The 25,291-nt window shown below is 41.5% G+C and overlaps 1 protein-coding gene across 2 annotated transcripts in view; it reads right to left on the reverse strand.

The window, feature by feature from the left end:
• The window catches only part of ezh2 (enhancer of zeste 2 polycomb repressive complex 2 subunit), a 113,399-nt gene extending 88,809 nt beyond the window's left edge, over positions 1-24,590 (reverse strand). For both annotated transcript variants that reach the window (XM_078538605.1, XM_078538602.1), the window contains exons 1-2: positions 24,333-24,590; positions 7,536-7,720 (exon numbers count right to left, since the gene is read on the reverse strand). In XM_078538605.1, the coding sequence (XP_078394731.1) occupies positions 7,536-7,652 (117 nt within the window). In that variant the 5' untranslated portion in view covers positions 7,653-7,720; positions 24,333-24,590. The remainder of the gene's footprint in view (positions 1-7,535; positions 7,721-24,332) is intronic.
• Positions 24,591-25,291: the final 701 nt, after the last annotated feature.

The following is a 25,291-nucleotide window of genomic DNA, read 5'->3' on the forward strand; positions in this document are numbered from 1 at the left end:
GTCTGACCTACTATACAGGTAAACTTCCACATCTGTAGGGAAGACAAATTTCAAGAGCTTAGAGAAAAAATACCAAAGTGGGAGAAAGGACACACTCCTCTTTCACTTCATTCTCCACCTTGAAGCTATCAGAAGTGATGCCTTCAAGCTGTAAAGAACTGTACATGTTTTCATGAAAGGATTGATGAGATTAAGGAGCTTTGGTGGACAGCCAATTTTCTCCAAAATCTTGTACAGTCCTGCTCTGCTGACGGTGCCAAATGCTTTTATGAGATCTATGAAAGCAAGGTAAAGAGGTATGTCCTGTTCCCTACACTTCTCTTGTTGCTGGAGTGCGAAGGACATCATGTCCTCTGGAGATCTGCCACCATGGAAATCATACTGTGCTTCTGGATACACTCGGTCTACAAGTTGATAGAGCATTACCCTAGCAAAAACCTTCACATGGACAGAGGAGTGAGATACTCCATTGTTGTTGCAATCTCCTCTCTCAGCTGGTTTTTGTGTCACATGTGCTGTGGAAAGGATACTGCCCACCAACAGGAGGCAGTCATGAAGATGTGGTGGTATTTGGGATTTCCATGCCTGAGCAGTTCAGCTGGAATTCCATCCTTACCGAGTTTTACGTGTTAAGGAAGCAATGTTCTTTTCAAGCTTAAAGTGATGAGAGTTTTGCATCTAACTCGACGTTCCTGCAGCCTTCTAGAATGGTTAAGTACAGACTGGGAAATGTACATCTCCAGGGACCACAGCTCAGTAGTATTCAACCCAGCGGAACATCTGTTTGCTTTCAGTTGATTTTAGTGGGCAACCCTGGTAATGGTGGAGCCTTGCACCCTCTTGATCCCATTGTACATAGCACATAGATGTCCAATATTACAGGTAGTTTGGATTTCTTGACATAGGTTGATCCAGTGTTTATTTGCACAATATGTCCCTGTCTCTTGCACAACTGCCATGGCCACTTTCAAGTCATGCACTGTCCTAGCTGTTGGGTTTTTGTTATTCATCAGGTAGACTTTGCTGTTTGCTTCAATGACAGATGTCATCCCTGCTGAGTAGGTCTCAAACCTGTCTCTGTTGCGGGTTCTGCCTTGACCAAATGTTGTCGCTGCTGTGTCTCTGATGATTGAACTCAGCAATTTCGAAGCTTCATCAATGTTAACATAAGTATTTAGCCTTTAGCAGGTAGCAATTGCTTGACCCTTGACCACCTGCAAACTGCATTTGGATGTTGATGGTGGTGGACCGTTGTATTTGAAGCTGTGAAATATTAGGGCTGCATCTTCATTTTGATGCTGGGGCAAAGTGTTCTATGATAGGTGTGGGTATGCAGAACACTGGGCTGATCAATTATAGTGAGACAAAATTAAAAACAAGGGATGGAGTGAGACAACTGAAAACGTGCCAATAAAGTCAAATGGCAAAAGTATGTTTTTTCTTTTGGTTCAGTTGTCACCAGAGGAGATAGGCAACTCATTTCATCTTGCCAAGTAAATAGAGGGCATTGCAGGATTCAACTGCAACACTATTCATATTACCGCCAGTTTGGTTACTTAACAGCAGTACAAACTTATGAATAAAGCTCAGCAGCCAGATAAATGGATCCAAGTATTCTTAAGGAAATAAGGGAGGAGAATGTCTGAACTCTGGCACAAATCTTCTTCCCCCCCGCCCCCAAAAAAAATCACTAAAACTAGAGACATGCTTGGGGACTGGAGCAAAGTTGACATTACTATTTCTTTCATTTTAAGGTAGCAAAAGTGTCTTAGGAAACTATAGACCAATGCATTTGACATCCATTATAGGTAAAGTTATGGAAACCTTTGTTAAAGATAAGGTCATGGAGCATCTGGAATGAAATTATAAAATATAACAAATATGGGTCAAGAAGGGTTGGTATGAAAATGGAGCTTGACAGGATAATGTGTGGTGTACTTGGATTTCTGCAAAGCCCTCGTTACAGTTCCTCTGGTACTGAAAAGCAGGAATCAGTGGAAATATTTTAAAATAGATATGTAACTGGTTGAACTGTAGAACTCAAAGGACAGTGTTACAGGACTGTCATTAGCCTAGACGAATGTTATTGCTGCAGCCTCACAGGGACCTCTTTTGTTTAAGATGATCTGGAGCCATTACAAGCAGAGTGATTAAATTTGCAGATAATATTAAACTAATGAAGGTGGTAGATTCCAAAGGTTAACAGGATAAGCTACTTAGGAATTGCACAGGGAGGTGGCTAATGAAATGCAAAGAATGCTTTATATGAACAAAAAATCCAGGAAGGGATTAACACAAAATGGAAAACAAAAATAACATGCACAGAAAATCAGCTTGGGCTGACAAGTGAAAAGTAATGTTTGCATCACATAAATACCAGGTAATGCCCATCTCCAACAAAAGGAAATCTAACCATCTCTCCTTGACATTCAATGGCATTACCATTGCTGAACCACACCACTATCAACATGCTGGGTGTTACCATTGACCTAAACTGAACCATACCAGCCATATAAATAATGTGGCTAAAGGAGCAGGTCAGAGGCTGGGAATTCTACAGAGTAACTCACCTCCAGACTCCCCAAATCCTGTCCACCATCTACAAAGCACAAGTCATGTGTGATGGAATACTCTCCACTTACCTGGATGAGTGCAGCTCCAACAACACTCAAAAGCTCGACACCATCCAGGACAAAGCATGGTCAATTTCAATCTGAAATAGAGAGGTAATCCTGCTGCTTTATAAATCATGGGTCTAACTGCTCTAAGAATATGGTGCACAGCTCTGGTCGCCACAAGTCAAAAAGGATTTTTTTAAATTATATTATTCATTGATGTAGGCTTTGCTGGCTAGGCCAGCATTTATTGCAGATATTGACAGGATACAGAATAGAGTGAAAGGAATGAGTTGAGAGAATAGAGGAATTGGTTTATGAGGAGCAATTAAGAAAAGTGGAAATGCTCTCACTGAAAAAGAAAATGTTGAGTGGCTGTTTTTAGGATTGTAAAAAGGACTAATGTTGTCGATCATGGAAAAATGTTTCACCTCATCCAGAATAGCAGAACCGAAGGATATAGCCTGCACTTGAACAGGGGCAAATTCTAAACTAATTCACAGAAACAATATTTCAATGAGTAAGGATAGTTGTATTAACTTATTCAAATGGAAAATGCAAAGTCAATCATTTCTTCCAGAAAATAATATTTTGGGATACAGTAGATGAATAATTTGGGTCATGACACATGCCAAGTGCAGCATGCTTGGGAAGAAATGACTACAGATCTATGACTCCCAAAGCTCTCCACCATTGGGCTTTATTTCATGTCATTTCACAATCTGCTGCAGACTAATAGAGATTGATTGTGTCATGTCAATATCAAGATCACAGAACGTGAGCCAGGCACATTTTATCTCTTCCATCTAACAGTTTCTATGCTCCAATGAAAGCAGAACTAACTTCCAACAAAAAACCTTAGTCCTCCTTGTTCCACATCCATATCTCCTCATAATAAACTCCAAGAGATTCATGGGTCTTTCCCCCACTCCAGATGTCCAGAATCAATGTCTTCCAAACGGCTGCTTCTGCCTCCTCTCATGGTCAAATCATCCTTACTGCATTCACTAGCATCCAGCTCTCCTCCATTCTGTTTTAATGCATTCCATCTCCTTCAAATCATTCATTTTATATTTGAAGTCAGACAACTATTCCCTCAGTCCTCTTTATTCTGACCCAACTGATTAGTTCCAAATTTTTCAGTGTTGCTTTTCATACTTGCTCAAGTCAATCTTCTGCAATCTTAGAGTTACCACTTCCACCTCATTCAAATAGTCATTATTGTACTCATGCCTAACCAACCGCTACACTGTTTACTCCAGCTACTTCAATTGCTACCCATGCAGCCAGGAGCAAGCATTCTGAAAGTTGCATTGCTGTCTGGAGCCAGGGTTAAAGACATCCCCTCTGAGTGGGGGGGGGGGGGGGAGAAAGAGAGAGAGGGAGAGAGAGAGTGAGAGAGAGAAATCAGTTGTCATGGTCCACTTAGGAACCAGTGACACACGTAGAACCCAACTATATGCTGCTGAGACAGTTTCAGCAATTTGGGTCCAGTTTAAAATGCAGAATCTCAAAAGGTAAAAAGCCTTGGTTAGACAGGAAGGAACAGAGCGTTTAGGTAAAATTGCATCAGTGAATAAGATCAAAGCAAGATTAAAGTCTCTTGCACTCAGCATGTGCGACTAGGTAGATGAACTAGTGACACAAAGAGAGATAAATGAGTTTGATATAATTACCATTAAAGATGTGCTACAAAATGACCACAGTTGGGAAATAAATATTCGAGGTACACAACATTTCAAATGAATAAGCGGAATAGTAAAGGAAAAGCAGCAGCCCTGATACTAAGGGGTGTTGGTAGGGCAGTAATAAGAAAAAGGACCTTGGCTCAGAACATCATGAAGTAGAATCAGTATGGGTGGAGATAAGAAAAAAAAGTCAGAAAATGCTGGTGGGAGAAGTTTATGGCACCTTAACAGTAGTTCTACCTTTGGGATAGAGTATTACGCAAGAAATAATTAGAGCTGTAATAAAAGTAATGTAATAATCTTTGTACAGACTCAAAAAATCAAGCTGGCAAACTTAGTCTGGAAGATAATTTTGTAGAATCAACGAGAAACAAAGCTACTTTAGATCTAGTATTGAAAAAATGATCAAAGTACAACTGAATTCTTTATTAAACTCAAGACTGACATACTCAAGTCCAAAACAAGAATCTTAAACTTAAACAATGCCAATTACATAGTTATGAGGGGAGAGCTGGATTAGGTTGACTGAATAAATAGAACAGGCAGGTGGGAAAATTCCTAGAAACGATTCAAAATATATTCCATTAAAGTCAAAAATCAGCAAGACAGATCAGTGGCTTACTAGGGAAGTGACAGATAGTATTAGACGAAGAGAGGCTTATGTTGTGAAGAAAAGAATAAGCCCAGTAAAGGCCAACCAGAATGTTAATAAAAAGGAAGTGCAAAGGAAATAAATAGAATGAGAGTAAACCAGCCAGGGGTACACAACCAATCTGTAAGCACTTTTACAATATTTAAAAAGGGGGGGCCAGTTAAAGTAAGCATTGGCTCCTTAGGGAGAGAGACGCAAGAAATCATCATGGAGAATGAGGAAATGGCAGAGATGTTGAACAAACCTTTTATGTCAGACATAAGTTACATGCCAGAAATATAAGGTAACCAAGCAGCTAAGACGGAATAATTATGAGAGAAAAAATATTAGAAAAACCTTAAACAGACTAAAAGCTGACCAATCCCCTGTACCTGAAGACCTACATCCTAGAGTTTTAAAAGGGATAGCTTTATTTTTTAAAAATTCTTTCATGGGATGTCGATGGCAAGGCCAGCATTTGTTGCTCATCCCCAACTGCCCTTGAGAAAGTAGTGGTGGACTGCTTTCTTGAACTACTGCAGTTCACGTGGTGTAGGTACCTAACAGTGCTGTTAGGAAGGGAGTTTCAGGATATTGATCCAGCCACGTGTGAAGGAACCGATACAGTTCCATGTCAGGATGGTGTATGGCTGAGAGGGGAACTTGCAGACAGTGGTGTTCCCATATGTCTGCTGCCCTTGTCCTTCTAGGTGGTAATTGTTGCTGGTTTGAAAGCCTCAGGCCGATCATTTAGGACTGAGAGAAGGAGAAATTTCTTCACTCAGGGGATCTCCAATCTTTGCAGATTCAACCAGAGGGTTGTGAATGCTCCATCGTTATATTCAAGGCTGGGATATTGATCTTTGATCTCTCAGGAAATCAAGGATTATCGGGAGTGGGCAGAAGACCTGCCATGATCATATCAGATGGTGGCACAGGTTTGGGAGAGGACAGTCTGTTTCTCACTCACTTGAGCCATAAGATCATGGGTTTAAGCCAAACTTCAGGACATGTGTATAGTATAGGCCAATACTTCAACATAGTACTGAGGGAGTGCTGCAGTCATTATTAGAGATGTTAAATCTAATCTGCCTATTCATAAAAGATGCCATAGGAAAGGGCCTGTAGTAACAGTAGTCAAGGAAACAATGTGGTGAAACAATTAAAATGGTATTGTGCACATTACCAAAACATTAAGACAAGTCGACAGAACATGTTAAAGCTTCACACCAAAGTTAGAATATGACATTCAGTTTTTGCCATCATAGCACAAATGTATATACTGCATTAAAAAGTACAAGGAGAAGTAAAGTCCTAAGAAGAAATCAGCTACAAAGAAAGATTAGGAAAACTTAAGGTAGAAGCCTAGTCAAGGGGAACCAAATTATGAGGTGATGGCTTGGTGGTATTGACGCTGGACTAGTAATCCAGAGACCCAGGGTAATGCTCTGGGGACCAGAGTTTGAATCCCGCCATAGCAGATGGTGGACTTTGAATTTGATAAAGATCTGGAATTAAAAAAGTGTAATGATGAAACCATTATTATTACATTATTGTTGTAAAAACCCATCTGGTTCACTAATGTCCTTTAGGGAAGAAAATCTGCCATCCTTACCTGGTCTGGCCTACATGTGACTCCAGACCCACAGCAATGTGGTTGACTCTTAAATGCCCTCTGAACAAGGGCAATTAAAGATGGGCAATAAATGTTGGCCTAGCCAGTGACGCCCACATCCCATGAATGAATAAAAAAAAAATTATGCCTAAAAAATTGAACAGTATATTCTGAAATTATTTTTGCTTGAAAAAAATATTAAATTACCCAGGAGCTTGTTATTTGAATTACACACTTAAGACTCCAAAGCCGCTAAAAAGAACATAAAACATCCAAGCAACCGTCGATTATGTCATGAAAAATTGAGCACTATACAAACTTCGCAATGCATTGCTCTGTCATTTTTCAAAATACTGCAACTTTGGATTGTATCTAGCAACAGCACATCACTTTTAACTTTTAAGATGGGGAGGAGGAGGGAGGGACACACAAAACTTCTCCACACCACATGCCCCTCGCCCCAAAGAGCCAGCATAGACATGACAAGCTATAAGGTCTGTTTCTGTGCTGTAAATTTTTATGACTTCTATGATATATTAACCTGAGTCAGAACTCAAGATGGCAACATTTTGAAGAAATAATTTGAGTGGTGTGATTACACAGAGTAGATGCTGCTGCAAGATCAGAATTTTTTTTTTAAAATTGAGAAACTGAATCAGTTGATTTTATAAGCAGTATTAGTTTGTAATTGCTAGTATTCTTAATTTATATTATCTTGATAAAATCAATAATAATTTAATAGATGATGTTATTTGGTTAATTAGAAGTACAAATGGTGGATTTCTCTCCACCACCACCTCCACCACCCCACCCCACACACACACTGGGCAGACTTAATGAAACACTCTACACATTCATAATGTGAAAAGTTACGCACAAGGCTCAAATATATAAATAAATTAAGGGCACCCTCTCCTGGTGCCACAAAAATTGCAATTACAGTCTGGTCATTTGAGCTACTTCAACTCAACCAAAATTACCCTTACCTTAACTTCATCTGCTCGTCTAAAGCGCTTCAGCTGTCGAAGACGCATATATTCAGATTTGACCCGCTTTCGCCAGCAAACCGGTCCTTTTGTAGATTTCTTACCACTAAAACCCATGGTTACTCAGTAGAGGTATTTTTCAATGATATTCACTAATATTTGCACTTCCATCCAGCACAATAATCCTGTAAAAAATAAAAATGCAATAAAAATAAAAAACACATTACACATCTTCCCCAATATATTAAATGTCTTGTCTGGAGAAGATTTTCATGCCACTTTCATGCTCACTTTCCATGGTGCAATTATTTATGATAACCCCAGATGCCAATTCTTTTAAAATGGAAAAAGCTTATCTGTTGGTTACACTATCACAAGGTAGTTGAAGTCAACCACCCACATTTTCTTCAGCACCTAATTCGCTGTTCTTCTGGCCTACAAATTAGGTGCGTAACACTTGTTTCTTTTTAAAATCAAATGAGATGGGCACCCGGGATGTCCCTGAAGCCATCAACTCTGCTCACTACACCCATAGTTTTGGGTCTTAGCGCAACAGTCCTGTTTGTTTTCTTTGGTAGCAGGCTAGCTGGCCGTAAAACCACCTGTCACACGCTTTGCTAACTGCCAGATTGCCATTGTGGCCATCCCATACTTTAGCTATTAAGATGGTCATGTCTCAAACGCTGCCCGACATTCTACTTTCTGAACCGCCGGAGCTCCCCCTCCCCCGACAACTTACTGAAAACACTTCTCATCCCCCTCAGTAACTATGCCACCACCAAACTGCTGAACAAAAAAGTTCTTTGCAATGTGTTTAAACTCATGCTGTACAATTACGCAGGAACATGAGCTGTTTAACTGCTTTGGCAAACAGCTGAACAGCCTTTTTTAAAAAAAATCAAAGCTTAAACAGGCATCTAATTTTCTTTTCAAACTTACATTACCTGTCCTGTTGTGAAAGGTAACAAAATCCGCAAGCAGGGTGGTGTGGGGATAAGGTGCTCTTAGGTAATATTAAGAAAACCTATTTTATAATAGTTATGTGGCGAAGAATTATGCAGGAGGCATTTTGTGTTTTCAAGTTACTTTTTACATCAATGCAAGATCTGCCATTAATGTGTGGCAGAAAAAGCAACCATGTCAATACTGTTAACCACATTGCTTAGAACAGGCAATTATCCAAATACGTAACCATAACTGAATTATGGATTAGAATAATAAAATGTTGAATAAAAAAAAAGACATTAAATAGGAAAACAAATTTCCTGAAAGGAAATTAAATTCTGGAAAATGAAACTGTCCTTCAGTGGGTTGAGTGCTGGTGCGAGTTTCCCAGATTAGGTACTTACCCAAATTTTCCAGAATAAACTATAATCTGTTTGTGACAGACTTCCCCAGTTCAGAAATTATGGTTTTTTTTAATTGTTACAAAAGTTCTTCATCTCTTCCTCAATTTTGAATTTCACATCTTTACCTTTCAATTATATTTCCAAATTATTTCTCAAAAGTCAGCTCCTCACGCAATTTCTCCCTTTAAAATGTGGTCTTCCAGAACCAACCGGAACTGTTTCGTTTGTTTAGTTTTATTATTCAAAATCATTTTCAAATTTTGTTCAGCCTAAACTTGTTTCTGTGACTAAAATTAACCACAGCCACCTCTGCCAAGTGGTATGAATCCACCAAGTTGAATAATACTTTGCCAACTGCTTAAACTGCAAATAAACGACAAGTATTTTGAAAAAGTCCTGGTTAGGCCACAATTAGAGTATTGCGTCCAGTCTGGTCTTTAGAAAGGACATGAAGGTCCTTGAGAAAGCACCGAGGAAATTTACCAGAATGATTCGGGGGATAAGGTTAGATTGGAGAAGCTGGGGTTGTTTTCCTTGGAGCATAGGGGCTTGAGGGGAGATGTGATAGAGGTGTACAAGTAAATAACAGGTTTAGATAAGGTAGATAAAGTAATACTGTTCCCATTAGCTGATGGCACAAGAGACTAGGGAACGCAGGAATAAGATTTTAGGCAAGAGATGCAGGGAGTGTGAGGAAAATCTTTTTGACGCAGCAAGTGATATTGACCTGGAACACACTGCCGACCAGAGTGGTGGAAATGGAGCTAATGGTTTCAAAAGGATATTGGGTAAGCACATAAGGGAAATAAACTTGAAGGGCTATTGGGATAGAATGGGGAAATGGACAGACTGGTTTGGTTTGGTTTAGAGAGTGCCAGCATGGACTCACCCAGCCAAAATGGCCTCCTTTGTGCTGTAATGGTTATGATCTCTGTGGTTAAATAGACTATTACCCTCACATTACGCAGAATAAAAACACAGATGGAGCATCTTATCTATGGAATGCTACTACCAGAAATGGAAGTAGAGAACAGGAAAAAATCACCCAGTCTAACACAAGCACAGTAGAATATTGTACCCAAACTAAATAAACATTCTCCCCCCCACCCCATATTTATAAAAGGCTTACATGTAGCAGAAGTTGGTCACATCTGAAAGTGTACATCACACTTGTTCAAATTTATTCCTAAAACTAGTAGATCCCAGGCATGACAATTGTGACACCCACAAGTGAGAAAAATCACAATACAGGTGAGAAACAGGAAATGTACACAGATGCAAGATTTGTATAATATACTGTTTATAGCTAGATAGAGGGGAAGAGATTCATGTGTACCACATGTGCACAAATTTTCTTTCAAGCTATAAATATTATTGGCAAATTTGTGGTTGATTAAGCCAGTAAGACATCACACTATCAGAAATCAAACAAATGCTTAATTATAGTTTTATATTTCTACAGCCTTTTAGACACTTTGCAGTCTGTTCCATTCAACAACACCTAAGACTCCTCAGTCTGCACTTGTTGCCGCTACAGCTCCAATTGGCAATAACTTCCCATTCCTTACTCACCCTAAGTAATCTGCCAGCTAGATCACACTCTTACTGTTATAATAGCCACTACATTTCCAATCTATTCCCTTCTTTGCACACTCAGGTCATGTCAGGTCTGTAATAGGGCAGAAAGAGGAAGACATTAAATAACAAAAGGACTGGTGGGGCAGAGTCAAAGGGAGTGGGAATGGCACAAGTAAGGAAACAAATAACGTGTTCCAGGGAGATGTGAAACAACTGCCGCCAAAACAAAACCATGGTCAAGACTGACACACGCAAAGAAAGGGAAACAAAAGCAGGGAGTCAGAGATTGGGGTCTGAAATTGTTAACTTCAATGCCGTGTCCAGAAAGCTGTCAGTTCACTAATCGATAGATGAGGTGCTGTTCTTTAAGCTTTACTGGAACACTGTAGTAGGTCTAGGACAGAGGTGTTAACATGGGAGCAAGGTGGAGCATTAAAATGGCATGCCACCAGAAGTTCACCCAATCTGTGCTTGGTCTCCCCAATGCAGAGGAGACTGCTTTGTGAGTAATATATTAAATTGATAGTACATGTAAATCACTGCTTTACTTGGAAGGAGTGTTTGAGGGCTTGGATGCTGAGGAGAAAGGGTGTAAAAGAACAGGTATTACATCTCCTGTACTTGCATAGAAAGGTGCCATGGGAAGAGCAGACAATGCTGTAGCGGAGGGAACAGCCCCTTCAGAATGCTGAAAGGGGAAGGGAGGGGAGGATGGGCTTAGTGACGGCAACACGCTGAAGGTAGCAGCAATGGCAGATGATGATCTATTGAATATAGAGGTTGGTGGGGTGGAAACAGAGGACAAGAGAAACCCTATCGTGGTTCTAGGAGGGGAAAGGATGAGGGCAGAAGGGTGAAAAATGGGTCGGACACTGTTGAGGGCCTTGTCAACCATGGTAGGGAGTAAAATCCTCGGCTGAGGCAAAAAGGAAGACACATCAGAAGTGCTGGTATGAAAGGTTGCATCATCTGAACAGATGGGAGAGAGGTGGAGAAACTGGGAGAATGGAATGCAATCCTTGCAGGGTGCAGGGCATGTGGAAGTGTAGTCAAGGTAGCTGTGGGAATTAGTGGGCTTATAATGAATATTTGTTGATAGCTTATCCCCAGAAACAGAGGTGACAGAGAAGTCAAGGAAGGGATGAGAAGAGTTGGGAGACACACCATGTAAAAAAGTGAGTGAAGGGTGGAAATTGGAAGCAAAGTTGACGGTGTTTTCCAATTCAGGGTAAGAGGAAATTAGCACCCACACAGTCATTAATATACTAGAAAGAGTTGAGAGGAGGGTGGCTGCCAAGTTGGACTGGGAACAAGGGATGTTCCGCATACCCATAAAATGACGAGCATAGCTAGGATTCAGGCAGGTACCCATTGCAACACCTTTTATTTGGACGCAGTGAGATGAGTAAAAAGAGAAGCTGTTAATGAAAGAACAAGTTCAGCTCAGCGGAGGAGGGTGATGGTGGATGGAAACCGGTTGGGCCTCCATTCAAGGAATAAATGCAAACCCCTCATGTCACCCTGGTTGGCAGGGGCAGTCAGGAAGAAATGAAGGTACAGAGACATTTTATATCCATAGTGAAGAGGAGATGGTTAGAGCCAGGAATCGGAAACTGTTAAAGTGATATTAGGCATCAGAAGCGTCATGGGTGTAGGCAAGGAGAGACTGGACCAGGAGAGGAAGAAAAAGAGAGTCAAGGTAAGATCATATCAGTTCAATGGGACCAGAGCAGACTGAAACAAGGTCTCCTAGGGCAGGAGATAGAAGCAGGCTGTTCAGGGTTGGAGGACGATGTGGTGGGAAGGCATGGAGGCAAGGTCTCTGGAGGAGGTTAGGTCAGTGACAGCACTGGAAATAATGGCTGGATGTTCGGTGGTTAGATCATAGTTCACGGGGACGTAGGGAGTGTCAAGAGTTTGCATTCAGCCTCTGCCAGGTAGAGGTCAGTACGCCAGATAACAACAGTGCCACCCTTTCTAACAAATTTGATAACAATGTGGCGTTGGACCTGAGAGAATGGAGTGAACCAAGTCAGAGGGGAAACAATTTAAAGTGAGTGAGGGAAGCAGAGAAATTAAGAAGGACAATGTCATGTCTGCAGTTCTCAATGAAAAGATCTAGAGAGAGTGAATGGTCAGGAGGAGGGGTCCAGGTAGAGGAAGAACACTGGAGATGGGTGAAAGAGCCCACTGAACAAGGAGGAAGTGAACACCTGGGCAGAGAAATGAGCAGAGGCAAAGGAAGAAGAGTCCAATGTCTTGCCAAGCTCAAAATTCATTCAGGTAAGGGCGTAAAGGGAAAGGCGAGTTCTATGCTAAGGACAGATCGTTCAGCAAAGGGTGGAAGGTCAGAGAGTATGGTGAATACATGGCAAGACATGAGATAAAAGGTGCAGTATAAGGGTCTGGCACATAAAGACTTAATGTGGAACTGAGTACAATACCACCCACATAGAGATGTAAGAGAACACATGACCTACACCTAGAGGTCAGTGTAGTGTCGGGCAGAGCAATTTGTAGAAGCAAGCATGGAGACGGCTTCTAGTTTGGACCTTTACTGTCTGGAACAACTCAAAAACCTTGCAGCCTTCTGAAAATCCAAATACACCACATCTGTTGGTTCTCCTTTAACTATACTAAAAGTAGCATCCTCAAAAAAACCCCAACAAGTTTGTCAACATAACTGGGGCTTCAGCTCGGAATTGTCTTCTCTCTTTACAGGGCAGGTTTGCCCACTTTCATTACAGGTGCCAGAGGCCCCACATTGGTCTGCCCAGCCAACCACTCAGATGGTTACTACAACACCGAGTAGATGACAGTCAAGAGAGTAACCAGCAACAACAGGAGCCACAACCCCTGGCTCCGATGCCAGTTGGATAGATTAACCCCAAGACTACAGCTGCAATCCCCAGCCAACATGACAACACCACAAACTATGTTAGAGCCGAGATGACAGCATACCACATGGCCAAACACAAAAGTCAGCTTACTACCAAGAGCCATCTTCTATCCCAGTGTGTGTCACAGTGATCGCACAAAGGAAGAAGAGAAAAACACTGCAGAGGCGAACCCAAAGTTCGTAAACAGTGGGATAAACCAACCGCCATCTAACTCTATAATTGGGGAATTGACAAAGAGCGATTCGATGCCAAAGAATGGAAAGGGAGGATGAAAAGATGCCCCGATGCCAGAACAATCACCGATTCAACAAAGTTTACCTGCAGTGACAGAGCCTATTACTCCTCTGACAACACGGAACACAAGATATGCGAGGGTTACAAGGCCTCTAGTCCACCTGAAACTATGAACTCAGAGACTTGGAGTGGGGTGGGGGGAATGGGGTAGTAACAATGCTATAAATACATGGGGTAAACTGGGATAACTTGCAAATACAATAGATAAACACTTGCAGGGAGGTGTAGTATAAAGGTCCGGCACATAAAAGGTTAACATGGGACTGAGTAAAGTACCACCCCCACAGTGATGTAACCAAACACATGACACCATGGGGTCAGTATAATGTTGGACATCATTCATCTTTTCTGCGTGTGTGCCAGAGGAAAATATTAACTGTGACTAATCGCTATGTAAAGAAATGATGAGCACCAGTAAAACATAATGTTTTTCTCTACCTACACTGAACCAGATTAGCACAAGTCCCGAGTCATCCATGGCATTTTAAAACACCTTCAAGTAGTTCTGCAAAAAGCAGCCCCCATACCAGCAGAAGCTAACCCAATATGATTTCCTATTGCAGCTTATTCTTCAAATATGAACCCATGCCAAAAACAAGCTTAGAACCTGTCTGTATTTTCACACACCAAAGGCAGTGAGGGAAAACCAAAGTGGATTCACAAAATGCGCCAACTTCAGGTTACATTTTTTAAAAATCTGAACAGAGTATTATAATCATTGGGAACTCAACAATCTTTAAAGAATGATGGTTAAAAAGTAATCCAATAACCAGACACCAGATAAAAATCGTACACACAATTATGTGAAGTTTAAAGAAAAAACATACTGGAAATCTGTAATTAAAAAATTGGTTAGATTGGTGTGAATTTTCAATGTTTCATGCCTGCAATTTAAAAATAAATTAGAAATCACAAGGCATTACTTACGCAAAAAATAACCATCACCTTGAATGTTCTGGCCCAACTATGACTGCCAAAATAGCTTTCAGTGTTATGATCTCATTGCCCACACTACACCTTGGGAAGTCTTGGTAAACACATTGAAGATTCACCAGTTAGCCCCCTCAAAATTACCAAGCACATGATGGTACCAGACATCAGGCAAAGAAGGGACCATCAGAAAGTATGCCAGATATATGACTATCTACTTAGTCTGTGCTGCAGTTGATGACACACCCTCTGATTCATTCCATTTGACTCAATGTTTCCCAGAACACTTTTCTCCCACCCTGTTCGAATTAACAACTTTTTCTTTTATCATATAAAGCTATTTACTCATCTGCTGATGAATGCAAGTATAATTCAGCTACTTCTTTCAGATCAAGCATTCAGTGCATCAATTATTTGTGCATATCATGGTACTATAATTAAATACAACCATCTCCATACACTTGTATAGGACAAAGCTTTATTTCTTCCAAACTTCTGCATCTCTTGAATTTAAACAGCAGCTACCATCTATTGGTATTATGCCAACTATTGATACAGAGTGATGGTGTGCCTTTTCATACTGGTTCTCCTTGGAGCATAAAAAAGCAATACTGTTAAAAGATTGCATTTTATCAAATTTGAGTTGAACTTAAGACAGCTAGAATGAAGTACTGATAGTCATTGTAGTTTAAGATAATGAATACAGAGAATCACACAGGAAGAACAAGTATTGTGGGATAATATAGATAAGTGGCAAATAACTAAGCTATCACAAAAAAAAATGTGAAGCAGAAGAGCATCGCGTTGATCTTTTTTGTAACTGACCAAGAACAAGCAATAGGTTTCAAAAGGCTCCTCAGATACTATGTTATGGTGATCTAGAATGCACCACTTGAAAGGATGAGAGCACACCAGGAGGACTGCGCTTCGTTTTGGTCTCCATATTTAAGGAAGCATATATTTACATTGGAGGTGGCACAGTGAAGGTTCAAAAGATTCTGAAGGGTTTTGACAAGGTAGACAGAGATTGTTTCTCTTGACTGGGCAATCTAGAACACAAGGCCACAGTCTCAGGATAAGGGGCTGATCATTTAGGGCTGAGAAAATACTTCACTCAAGAGGTGTGAAACTTTGAAATTGTCTAATCCCAAGGGTTGTGGGTTGCAGAACCAGAAAATTAAAATAGTGCAAGAAGGGCGAGTCTGAGATAAACACAGTAAATTGTAATGTATATAGGAATTATTCTAAATTAATATAATTAAAATAAATTTGCATATAAAGGTATGTCAATGCAGCTTGGCCATTTGGAATGGGCATCTTGCAGGATGTGGGAAGTCGCGCAGGCACAAAGTGCCCTCAAAGACTAAATCAGGAAGTGTCACCAGCTGCAGAAACGTGAGCTCCGAGTTGCAGAGCTTGAGCAGCAGCTGCATTCACTGTGGTGCATCCACAAGGCTGAGGATTACGCGGATAACACGTTCAGAGAGGTGACCGCAGCTAAGAAGTACACAAACAGAGATGGAATGGGTGACCACCAGAGTATCTAAGAGGAACAAGCAGGTGATGCAGGAATCCCCCTGAGGCTATCTCACTCTCTAACTGTTTTTCCATTTTGGATACTCATAAGTGAGATGGTTCCTTAGAGGACCGTAGCAAGAGCCAAGTCCATGGCACCACAGGTGGCTGAGCTGCACAGGAGGGGAAGTGGAAGAGCTATAGCAGTAGGGGATTCCATAGTTCGGGGAGCAGACAGGCATTTCTGCAACCACAGACATGACTCCAGGTGGGAATGTTGCCTCCCTGGTGCCAGGGTCAAGGATGTCATAAAGCAGCTGCAGGACATTCTTTTGGGAGAGGATGAACAGCCAGAGGTCATGGTCCACATGAGGTCCTGAAAACAGATTTTAAGGAGTTAGAAAGGGAATTAAAAAGCAGGACCTCAAGAGCAGTAATCTCAGGATTACTCCCCTTGCCATGTGCTAGTGAATTTAAGAATAAAGAAGCTTCAGCAGTTCAACACGTGACTGAAGAAACGGAGTAGGGGGTGGGGGCTTTAGATTTTTGAGGCATTGGGATTGGTTCTGGTGCAGGTGGGACCTGTACAAGGAGGACAGGTTACACGTTAACAGGACTGGGACTAATGTCCTCGCAGGGAGGTTTGCTAGTACTAGATTGGCAGGTGGATGGTAAACTGGAGTACAGAGGAGAAAAACTGGCAGTGGGAAATAGTGAAGTATCAACTGATAAAGATGATATATCAGAGAGTTGCATCAAGGTAGAAAGAATGCTTGGAGAGTTTGACAGAATTAGAGTAGGCAACAGCAAGTCATTAGATGGGGTCAGAATAAGCAAGGAAGTAAAAAATCTTAAATCAGGACTAACGGGCATGTATGTGAATGCACGGAGTGTGATTAATAAGGTTGGAGAACTGCAGGCACAGGTTGACAAAATGGAATTATATTATTGCTATAACAGAGACCTGGCTCAAAGAAGGGTAGGACTGGGCGTTAAATAATCCTGGATACAGGATGTATAGGAAAGATAGGACAGGAAGAAAAAGGGGGTGGAGGTGGCAACATTTGTTAAAGGCGACATTACAGTACTGGAGAGAGCAGATGTTCCAGGAGGATCAAGGACAGAATCTCTCTGGCAAGTGGTAAGGAACGGGAAGGTGCAATAACATTGATTGGTGTAGTACATAGGCCACCAACTAGTGGAAGGGATGTGGAAAAATAAATTTGCAAAGGAATTATGGCAAAGTGCAAGAGTTATAGAGTAATCACAATGGGGGACTTCAATTATACAAATGTAGACGGATAGGAATAGTACAAAAAGGGGCAAGAGTTCCTGGAATGTATTCAAGATAATTTTGTACAGCAGTATGTTTCTAGTCCAATGATAGGGCATGCACTTTTGGACCTGGTTCTGGGGAATGAGTTGGCCCAAGTGGATCAAATATCAGTGGGAGAGCCTCTAGGGAACAATGATCATTGTATCATAATGTTTAGGTTAATTATGGAAAAGGACAGAACAATTCAGAGCAGGAATAATTAATTGGGCGAAAGCCATCTTCGATGGGATGGGAATACATCTGAGTCGAATGAGTTGGAATCAAATGTTGGTAGAAAAGACAGCGGCTGAACAATGGGCAACCTTCAAAGAAAAGGTATTGCAGGCAATGTCAAGGTATATTCCCTTGATGTGGAAGGTATGACAAATAAATCCATACCACCCTGAATGACAAGAGAGATAGGGGTGAAGATGAAAAGGAAGAAGTGTGCATGTGGCAGATGTCAGGTAGAAAATACAATGGAGAATCAGACTGAATATAGAAGGACTAGAGGGGAAGTGAAGAAACTAAAAAGAAAAGCAATGAGTGAGCATGAAAAGAGGCTGGCAGCAAACATAAAAGGGTCTCCTATAAGCATGTAAATAATAAAAGGGTGGTAAAGAGTATGACCGATTAGGGACCAAAAAAAAAGGGGACTTGCATGTGGAAGCTGGAGGTGATGTTTGAAAGGCCATCTTTACTTAAAATAGATAAATCCCTAGGACCAGGTGAGATGCATCCAAGGGTACGGAGGAAAGTGAGTGTGGAAATTGCAGAGGCACTAGTGATAATCTTCCAGTTTTCCTTAGACAAAGAAGAGGCAGGTGCTAGAGGACTGGAGAATTGCGAGTGTTACACACTTGTTCAAAAAGCGGTACAAGGATAAAGCTGGCAACTACAGGCCAGTCAGTTTGACCTCAGTGGCAGGGAAACTTCTGGAAACTACTGTACGGGATAAAAATCAATAATCACTTAGACAAGTGCAGGATAATTAAGGAAAGCCAGTTTAGGTTCATTAAGGGAAATTTATGTTTAACCATCTTGGTGTTTTTTGAGGAGGTAACAGAGAAGGTCGATAAAGGAAACACTGTTGGTGTGCCATTTATGGATTTTCAAAAAGCATTTGATACAGTGCTACACAACGGACTTGTGAGCAATATTCTAGGTCATGGAATAAAAGGGATAAACTTGGATAAGAAATTGGCTGATTGACAGGAAACAGAGAGCAGTGGTAAATGGTTGTTTTTCAGATTGGAGGAAGGTTTGTAGTGGAGTTCCCCAAGTGTTGGGACCCTTGCTCTTCCTATATATATTAATGACCTAGATTGCGACGTGCAGGGCATGATTTCAAAATATGCAGATAATACATAGATTGGAAATGTCGTCTAAACTGTGATGAGGATAGTCTTGAACTTCAAAAGGACATAAACATGTTGGCGGATTGGGCAGACAAGTGACAGATGAAATTAAATGCAGAGAAGTGTGATGTGATTCGTTTTGCCAGGAAAGATATGGTGAGACAGTATAAAATAAAGGGAGGGCCTCTAAAGGAGGTGCAGGAACAGAGCAACCTCGGAGTATACGCACATAGGTCATTGAAGATGGTTGAGACAGCAGTTAATAAAGCATATAGTATCTTAGGCTTTATTGAGTACAAGAGTAAGGAGGTCATGCTGAACTATTTAAGACACTAGTTAGGCCTCATCTGGAGTACTGCGTCCAGTTCTGGGCCCCATACTTGAGGAAGGGTGTGAAGGCATTGGAGAGAGTACAGAGTAGATTCACAAGAATGATTCCCAGGGTGAAGAACTGTACCTGTGAGGATAGATTGAAGAGGTTGGGACTCTTTTCCTTGGAGAAAAGGTGGCTTAAAGGAGACTTGATAGAGGTATTCAAGATCCTGAGGGGTATGGACAGGGTAAACAGTGAGAAGCTGCTCCCCCACAGAGAACATCAAGAACTAGAGGGCACAGACGCAAAATAATTGGCAAAAGGGGTAAATGAGATGCGAGGAAAATTTTTTTCACCCAGGAAGTGGTTGGAGTCTGGAACAAACTTCCTGAAAGGGTGATGGAGGCAGATTCGATCGAGGTATTCAAAAGGAAATTGGTTTGCTCTCTGAAAAGGGAGAATGTGCAAGATTGCAGGGGTAAGGGGCAGTGGAGTGGGACTAGGTAGAATGCTCTTTCAGAGAGCCAGTGCAGTTTCAATGGGCTGAATGGCCTCCTGCACTGTAAAGGTATTGTGATCATTGAATATATGTAAGACTGAGTGAGAGACAGACAGACTTTTGGTCTCTCGAGGATAGAAGGGATATGGGGAGGGAGCAGGCAGGAAAGTGGAACTGAAGCCAGAGATCAGCTATGATCATATTGAAAGGTGGAGCAAGCTCAAAGGGCCACAATGGTCTACCCCTACTCCTATTTCTTATGCGTGGTGAAGCAGAATCAATAGAGTTTCAAAATTAAATTGGATAAATAGCTGAAAGAGTGAGATATGGAGAGCTATAATGAAAGAGGATGGGGGTGGGATCAATTGGATAGCTTTCTCAGGCATAATAAGCCAAGGGGTAACATGGGAGCTCAAATTCAGAGGCTGTAACCAAATGTCAGATTACCAAGAAGGGCAACCAACAGGGTGACATTTTGTGGGAGCTCCATCTTCAGTGGTGATGACAAGGTCAAGAATACCAGTTATGTTAGCATTGTCTTTACAGTAACCCTCATTATCTTCAGTTTCACTAATAGAAAAGTCAAGAATATCAATACATAATGTTGGATACAAATAAGGTAGCCATTCTACCAAAACCAAAAATACCTGGAAAAACTCAGCAGGTCTTACAGCTTCTGCGGAGAGGAATACAGTTAACGTTTCAAGTCCGAATGACTCTTCATCAGAACTAAGGAAAAATAGAAAAGAGGTGAAATGTAAGCTGGTTTAAGGGGGGGTGGGACGGGTAGAGCTGGATAGAGGGCCAGTGATAGGTGGACTTTGCCAAAAGATGTCATAGACAAAAGGTCAAAGAGGTGTTGACGGTGGTGATATTAGCTAAGAAATGTGCTAATGGGGACATAAAGGGTGGAAAGCAGGATGAGCAAGGGACAGATATCCCTACTGGGGGTGGGGTGGGGGGAATCGAAATAGGCTAAAAGGTAGAGATAAAACAATGGATGGAAATACATTTAAAAATAATGGAAACATGTGGGAAAAGAAAAATATATATAAATCATTGGAGAAAGGGGGTGGTGAAGGAGGAGAGAATTCATGATCTAAAGTTGTTGAACTCAATATTCAGTCCAGAATTCTCAGACCCAGACCTCCTTGTCGCTTGCCATTTCAACACACCACCCTGCTCTCATGCCCACATGTCCGTCCTTGGCCTGCTGCAACGTTCCAGTGAAGCTCAACGCAAACTGGAGGAACAGCACCTCATCTTCCGACTAGGTACTTCACAGCCTTCCAGACTGAATATTGAGTTCAACAACTTTAGATCATGAACTCTGTTCCTCCTTCCCCACCCCTTTTCCAATAATTTATATATATTTTTCTTTTCTTTTCCCACATACTTCCATTATTTTAAAATATATTTCCATCCATTGTTTTATCTCTACCTTTTAGCCTATTTCGATTCTCCCTCACCCTACCCCAACTAGGGCTATCTGTCCCTTGCTCGTCCTGCTTTCCACCTTTAATGTCCCCATTAGCACATTTCTTAGCTAATATCACCACCGTGAACACCTCTTTGTCCTTTTGTCCATGACATCTTTTTGGCAATCTCCACCTATCACTGGCCCTCTATCCAGCTCTACCTGTCCCACCCCCGCTTAAATCAGCTTACATTTCACCTCTTTTCTATTTTTCCTTAGTTCTGATGAAGAGTCATTCGGACTCGACACGTTAACTGTATTCCTCTCCGCAGGTGCTGTCAGACCTGCTGAGTTTTTCCAGGTATTTTTGGTTTTGTTCTAGATTTCCAGCATCTGCAGTATTTTGCTTTTAGCCATTCTACCAAGCTGGTTTAACCTTCCATAGAAACTTAAAACCCCACCCATGTTAAGACTACCATCTTCTGATACATGTTTAGGCCATTCAGCTTTCCGGATCTGCTCTGAGATTCAATGGCTGATATACAATGGGGACTCTTCGAATGAATATTTAAATTCCCTTCACACTTTTCCCTTCCTCCGGTTATTTTACTTTGCATTTTGCTTTAAACTTTGAGTAGTCAGTAATTAATTTAAAACTATCTGAAGGGAACCACAATATTTCAGACTGCTATACAAAGTCCAAATAGGTTTAAATCCCGCGCTCAACCGCAGAACTTGTTAAAAATCTTGAAGCATTCATGTTCCTCAGGTCTACTTTCCAATCCCACTGAGGTAATTAATAAGAACACGGGAAGAAGGCATAATTACATTAGGAAGAAGTGGAGACTGCTCAATCCCTTGAGCCAGTTCTGCCATTCAATCAAATCACAGTTGAGCTGCACCCCAACTCCATTTACTGACCATTGATTTGTATCCTTTGATACTCTTATCTAATAAGCATCTATGAATTTCAATCTTAAATTTCCATTAACCTAGCACCAACAGGAGTACTGTTCCAGATTGCCAGTATTGTGTGTGAAATAGTGCTTTCTGACCTCACACGGATCTGCCCCAGCTCTTATAGTATGTTCGCTTGCTTTGGAGCTCCTCCATCTTTGTGCCTCTATTATAGAGACCTCTCCAAACTCAAAGAATCACAAAACAAACCTAAATGATTTAGGACAATGCCTGAGTAAAGTCATGCCCACACAAGCTTTTCCTATTTCAAGTTCCACTCTGACGCATTTCAACTTCAATATCCATGGCTTTTTGATCCTGAACAAAAAACAAACAGTAACCATCCATGGAAATAGGCCATTTGGCCTAACCAATGCTGGTGTTTATACACCATAAGTAGCCTCACTCATTCCAACTGCATCACCCCAGCCTTGTAGTACATATTTCTATTCCCAATTTCTAGTGTACTTGTCCAGTTTCCTTTTGAAAATATCCAAGCTATTTACCTCAACCATTTCCTGGGGTAGTGATCACTGAATGTCACCAAGTGCTTAACAATTAATTAAGTAATTTTGCTATGTAGTTGCTGTTATAATGAAGGCCTGGACACCATTCTTGTTTTGAAAATAGTGCCATGAATGGATCTATTACGTCACCAGAGAAAGCAGACAGGGCTTGCTTTAACATCTCATCTGTGACCCCCAGTTTTGCATTCTACAGGTGGAAATATTCCACATCTGTCCTGTCCAAATTTTAGAAATCTCCCAGATCATCTCTATAAGCCTTGTTTTCCTAAAAAATAAGAAAAGCTCCAACTTGTTCAATCTTTCCCAGTAACTGTAATTACTCAGTTCTGGTATCGTTCTCAAATTGTTTTCGCACTCTCTCCAGTACTTCTTTGTACTTTTTATAAAAGACACCAGGCACACAGTGCTCTAAGCAAGGCCTGACCAGAGGCCTATACAATTTAATGTGATTTCATTACTTCAGAATTTCATGCCCCTGATATTTTATCATTTCTAATCATATTGATGGCCTGTGATGTTGCTTTTAATGATTTTGTCACCTCCATTCCTAGATTAATTTCTTCTTCTACCCCAGTTTATTTTCTAAGATGTAGGTGATGTTTCCTACCTGATTTTTCCTACCAAAATGCATCATCTCATATTTATCTGTGTTAAAATTTATTTGTCAATTATCTGCCCATTTTGCAACTTTTCTACTGTCTTCTTGTATTATGTTGCATTCTTGCCCTGTTAACTGTACACCCTAGGTTGATATCATCTGCAAACTGATATTGAGTTCCTTTAGTTTAAACCCTATCATTTATTTAAATTATGAACAGCACAGATTCAAGTGGAACACTACTTTCTACGTTCCTCCAATCTGAATAACTACCCTTGACTGTTTTCTATATATTCCAATTTGTTCCCTGGCTCCACATGCCCAAACTTTTGTCATGAGTCAGTGTTTACCCTTCTGAAAATCCTAGTATGACATCTACTGCATTACCCTTGTCCCCTCTGTTACCTCTTAGACTCATTAAGCAGAATCCATGCTGACCTTATCATATTTTATGTTTCTTGATGTTCTATCACTTCTATCGTTAAGTTGACTGGTTTGTCAACCCCATTTTGCTTTTAGCTCCCTTTTCTGTATAAGGAGGCCATTCAGTTCATCATGCCTGTGACTGCTTTCTGAAAAAAAGTTATTAGTCCCAATGTTCTGTTCTTTCCCCCGCAGCCTTGCATTTTTCCCCCTCCTACCTATCGCATCCCACTTGATGACTCTGGGCTTTGTCATGATGCCTCTGGTACCTAGTTAATCACCATGCCCTAATTCAATTGCCACAGGAGGAACAGTATCTCCCGGGGTACCTGGGAGCCGCAGAAATTACAGGGGGAAACCAATTTCTAATACATAGAAAAGTTTATCACCAATTCGTTTGGCTAAACTGGCCGCTGATAAAAGGGGAGTTGATTGGAAAGACTGAACCCTTCCCCTGAGTGAGATTAAGTAAATGGTGATCTACAGGCAGTCTGATCGGATCAGTCCTCACCCGTCCCCTTATTCATGATTATTGATGGAGAAACATGTCCCTGGAAAGGGCGCCGATTCTGCACTGTCCGGGGGGCGGGGCGGGGGTGTTTGGGGGGGGGGGGGGGGAGGGAGAGAGAGAGAGAGAGAGAGAAGAAACGTGGCGAGCGCGCGGATTCCAAACGCTGCCCGCGAGCGGCGGCCGTTTGAATTCAAACCCCCCACCGCCAGCTCAGAGCTTCCATTCTTTACAAACACCCGAACTGGTCAAGGTCCTAACCACCCGGTAGAGACCGAAAGGGAAGAGTAGAAAGTCCAAGCCGCCTCTTTCTTACCTGGAGAGGGAAACTGATCCTTGTTCTCCTCCTCCACTGCCGCCGAGCGCCGACAGCGGGGCTAACTTGTAGCCGAAACTTTGGAAGAGTTTTATCGGGTGAGTTTGCTGCCCGGTTAGGTTGATGTCAGTGCGGCGGTGGGGTTAGCAGCTGGTACTTTCGCTCCCCGCCTGTCTGTCTGCGCCCCACTCCTGCTCCGCGCCGGGCTTCTCACTCTTTTCTTTCTCTCTTTTGTCTTCGTTCTCCGCCCGGCTACACAGATAGGGCGCGAAAAGAGCGCGCCCAATCCAATCAAACTTTACTGAACCCCACTAACAAGACCTGCTTCCATTGGGTGACGACCACCCACTTCCTTCCAATCCGCATAAGGCTCGCACTGGAGTGTGGGATGTGACCATGTGGTGTTTCTTTGTGTGTTTTTTAGGGTAATTTTTTTTTGGTTATGTTAAGCGTTGAGTAACTTGAATTTAAGAAACTTGGGAGTGTCAGGATGGAACTACCATGAGACGTGGCATAAAGAGAGACCTCAGACTATGTGCATCTAATCTCTAAATGTAACGTGCAGGTTTCTATTTATAGTTCCTTGTTTCCCTAGCCTGAAATCAAGACTCCGATGACCATTGGCTGCTTGGCACCGATTGTTGCTGCTGTTGCATTTCCAGTTTTGAGCAAGTTGCGGTGGTGAAAGATTACTCACTTCATGTTCCGAATCCACCCTGTGTTTCAGATGTGGATGAACATAATGATATGAACATTTTTTACTTTTATATTAAAATGAATTTCATTTGGTGGGTGTTTGCAATCAGACTCAGTTCCCCTGGGTTTGGGAGTTCCTGCTTTATCTGACTTCTGCTGAAAAATCTGTATGTGGTCGGATCGCGATAGGATCAGATTTGACTGTGATTCTCTTGGTCGAATTGTTTGACACTTAACTCATAAGTGAAGAATGCTACTTGTAG

This window comes from Cetorhinus maximus, chromosome 3 (assembly GCF_964194155.1).
Source record: "Cetorhinus maximus chromosome 3, sCetMax3.hap1.1, whole genome shotgun sequence".
Taxonomy (NCBI): domain Eukaryota; kingdom Metazoa; phylum Chordata; class Chondrichthyes; order Lamniformes; family Cetorhinidae; genus Cetorhinus; species Cetorhinus maximus.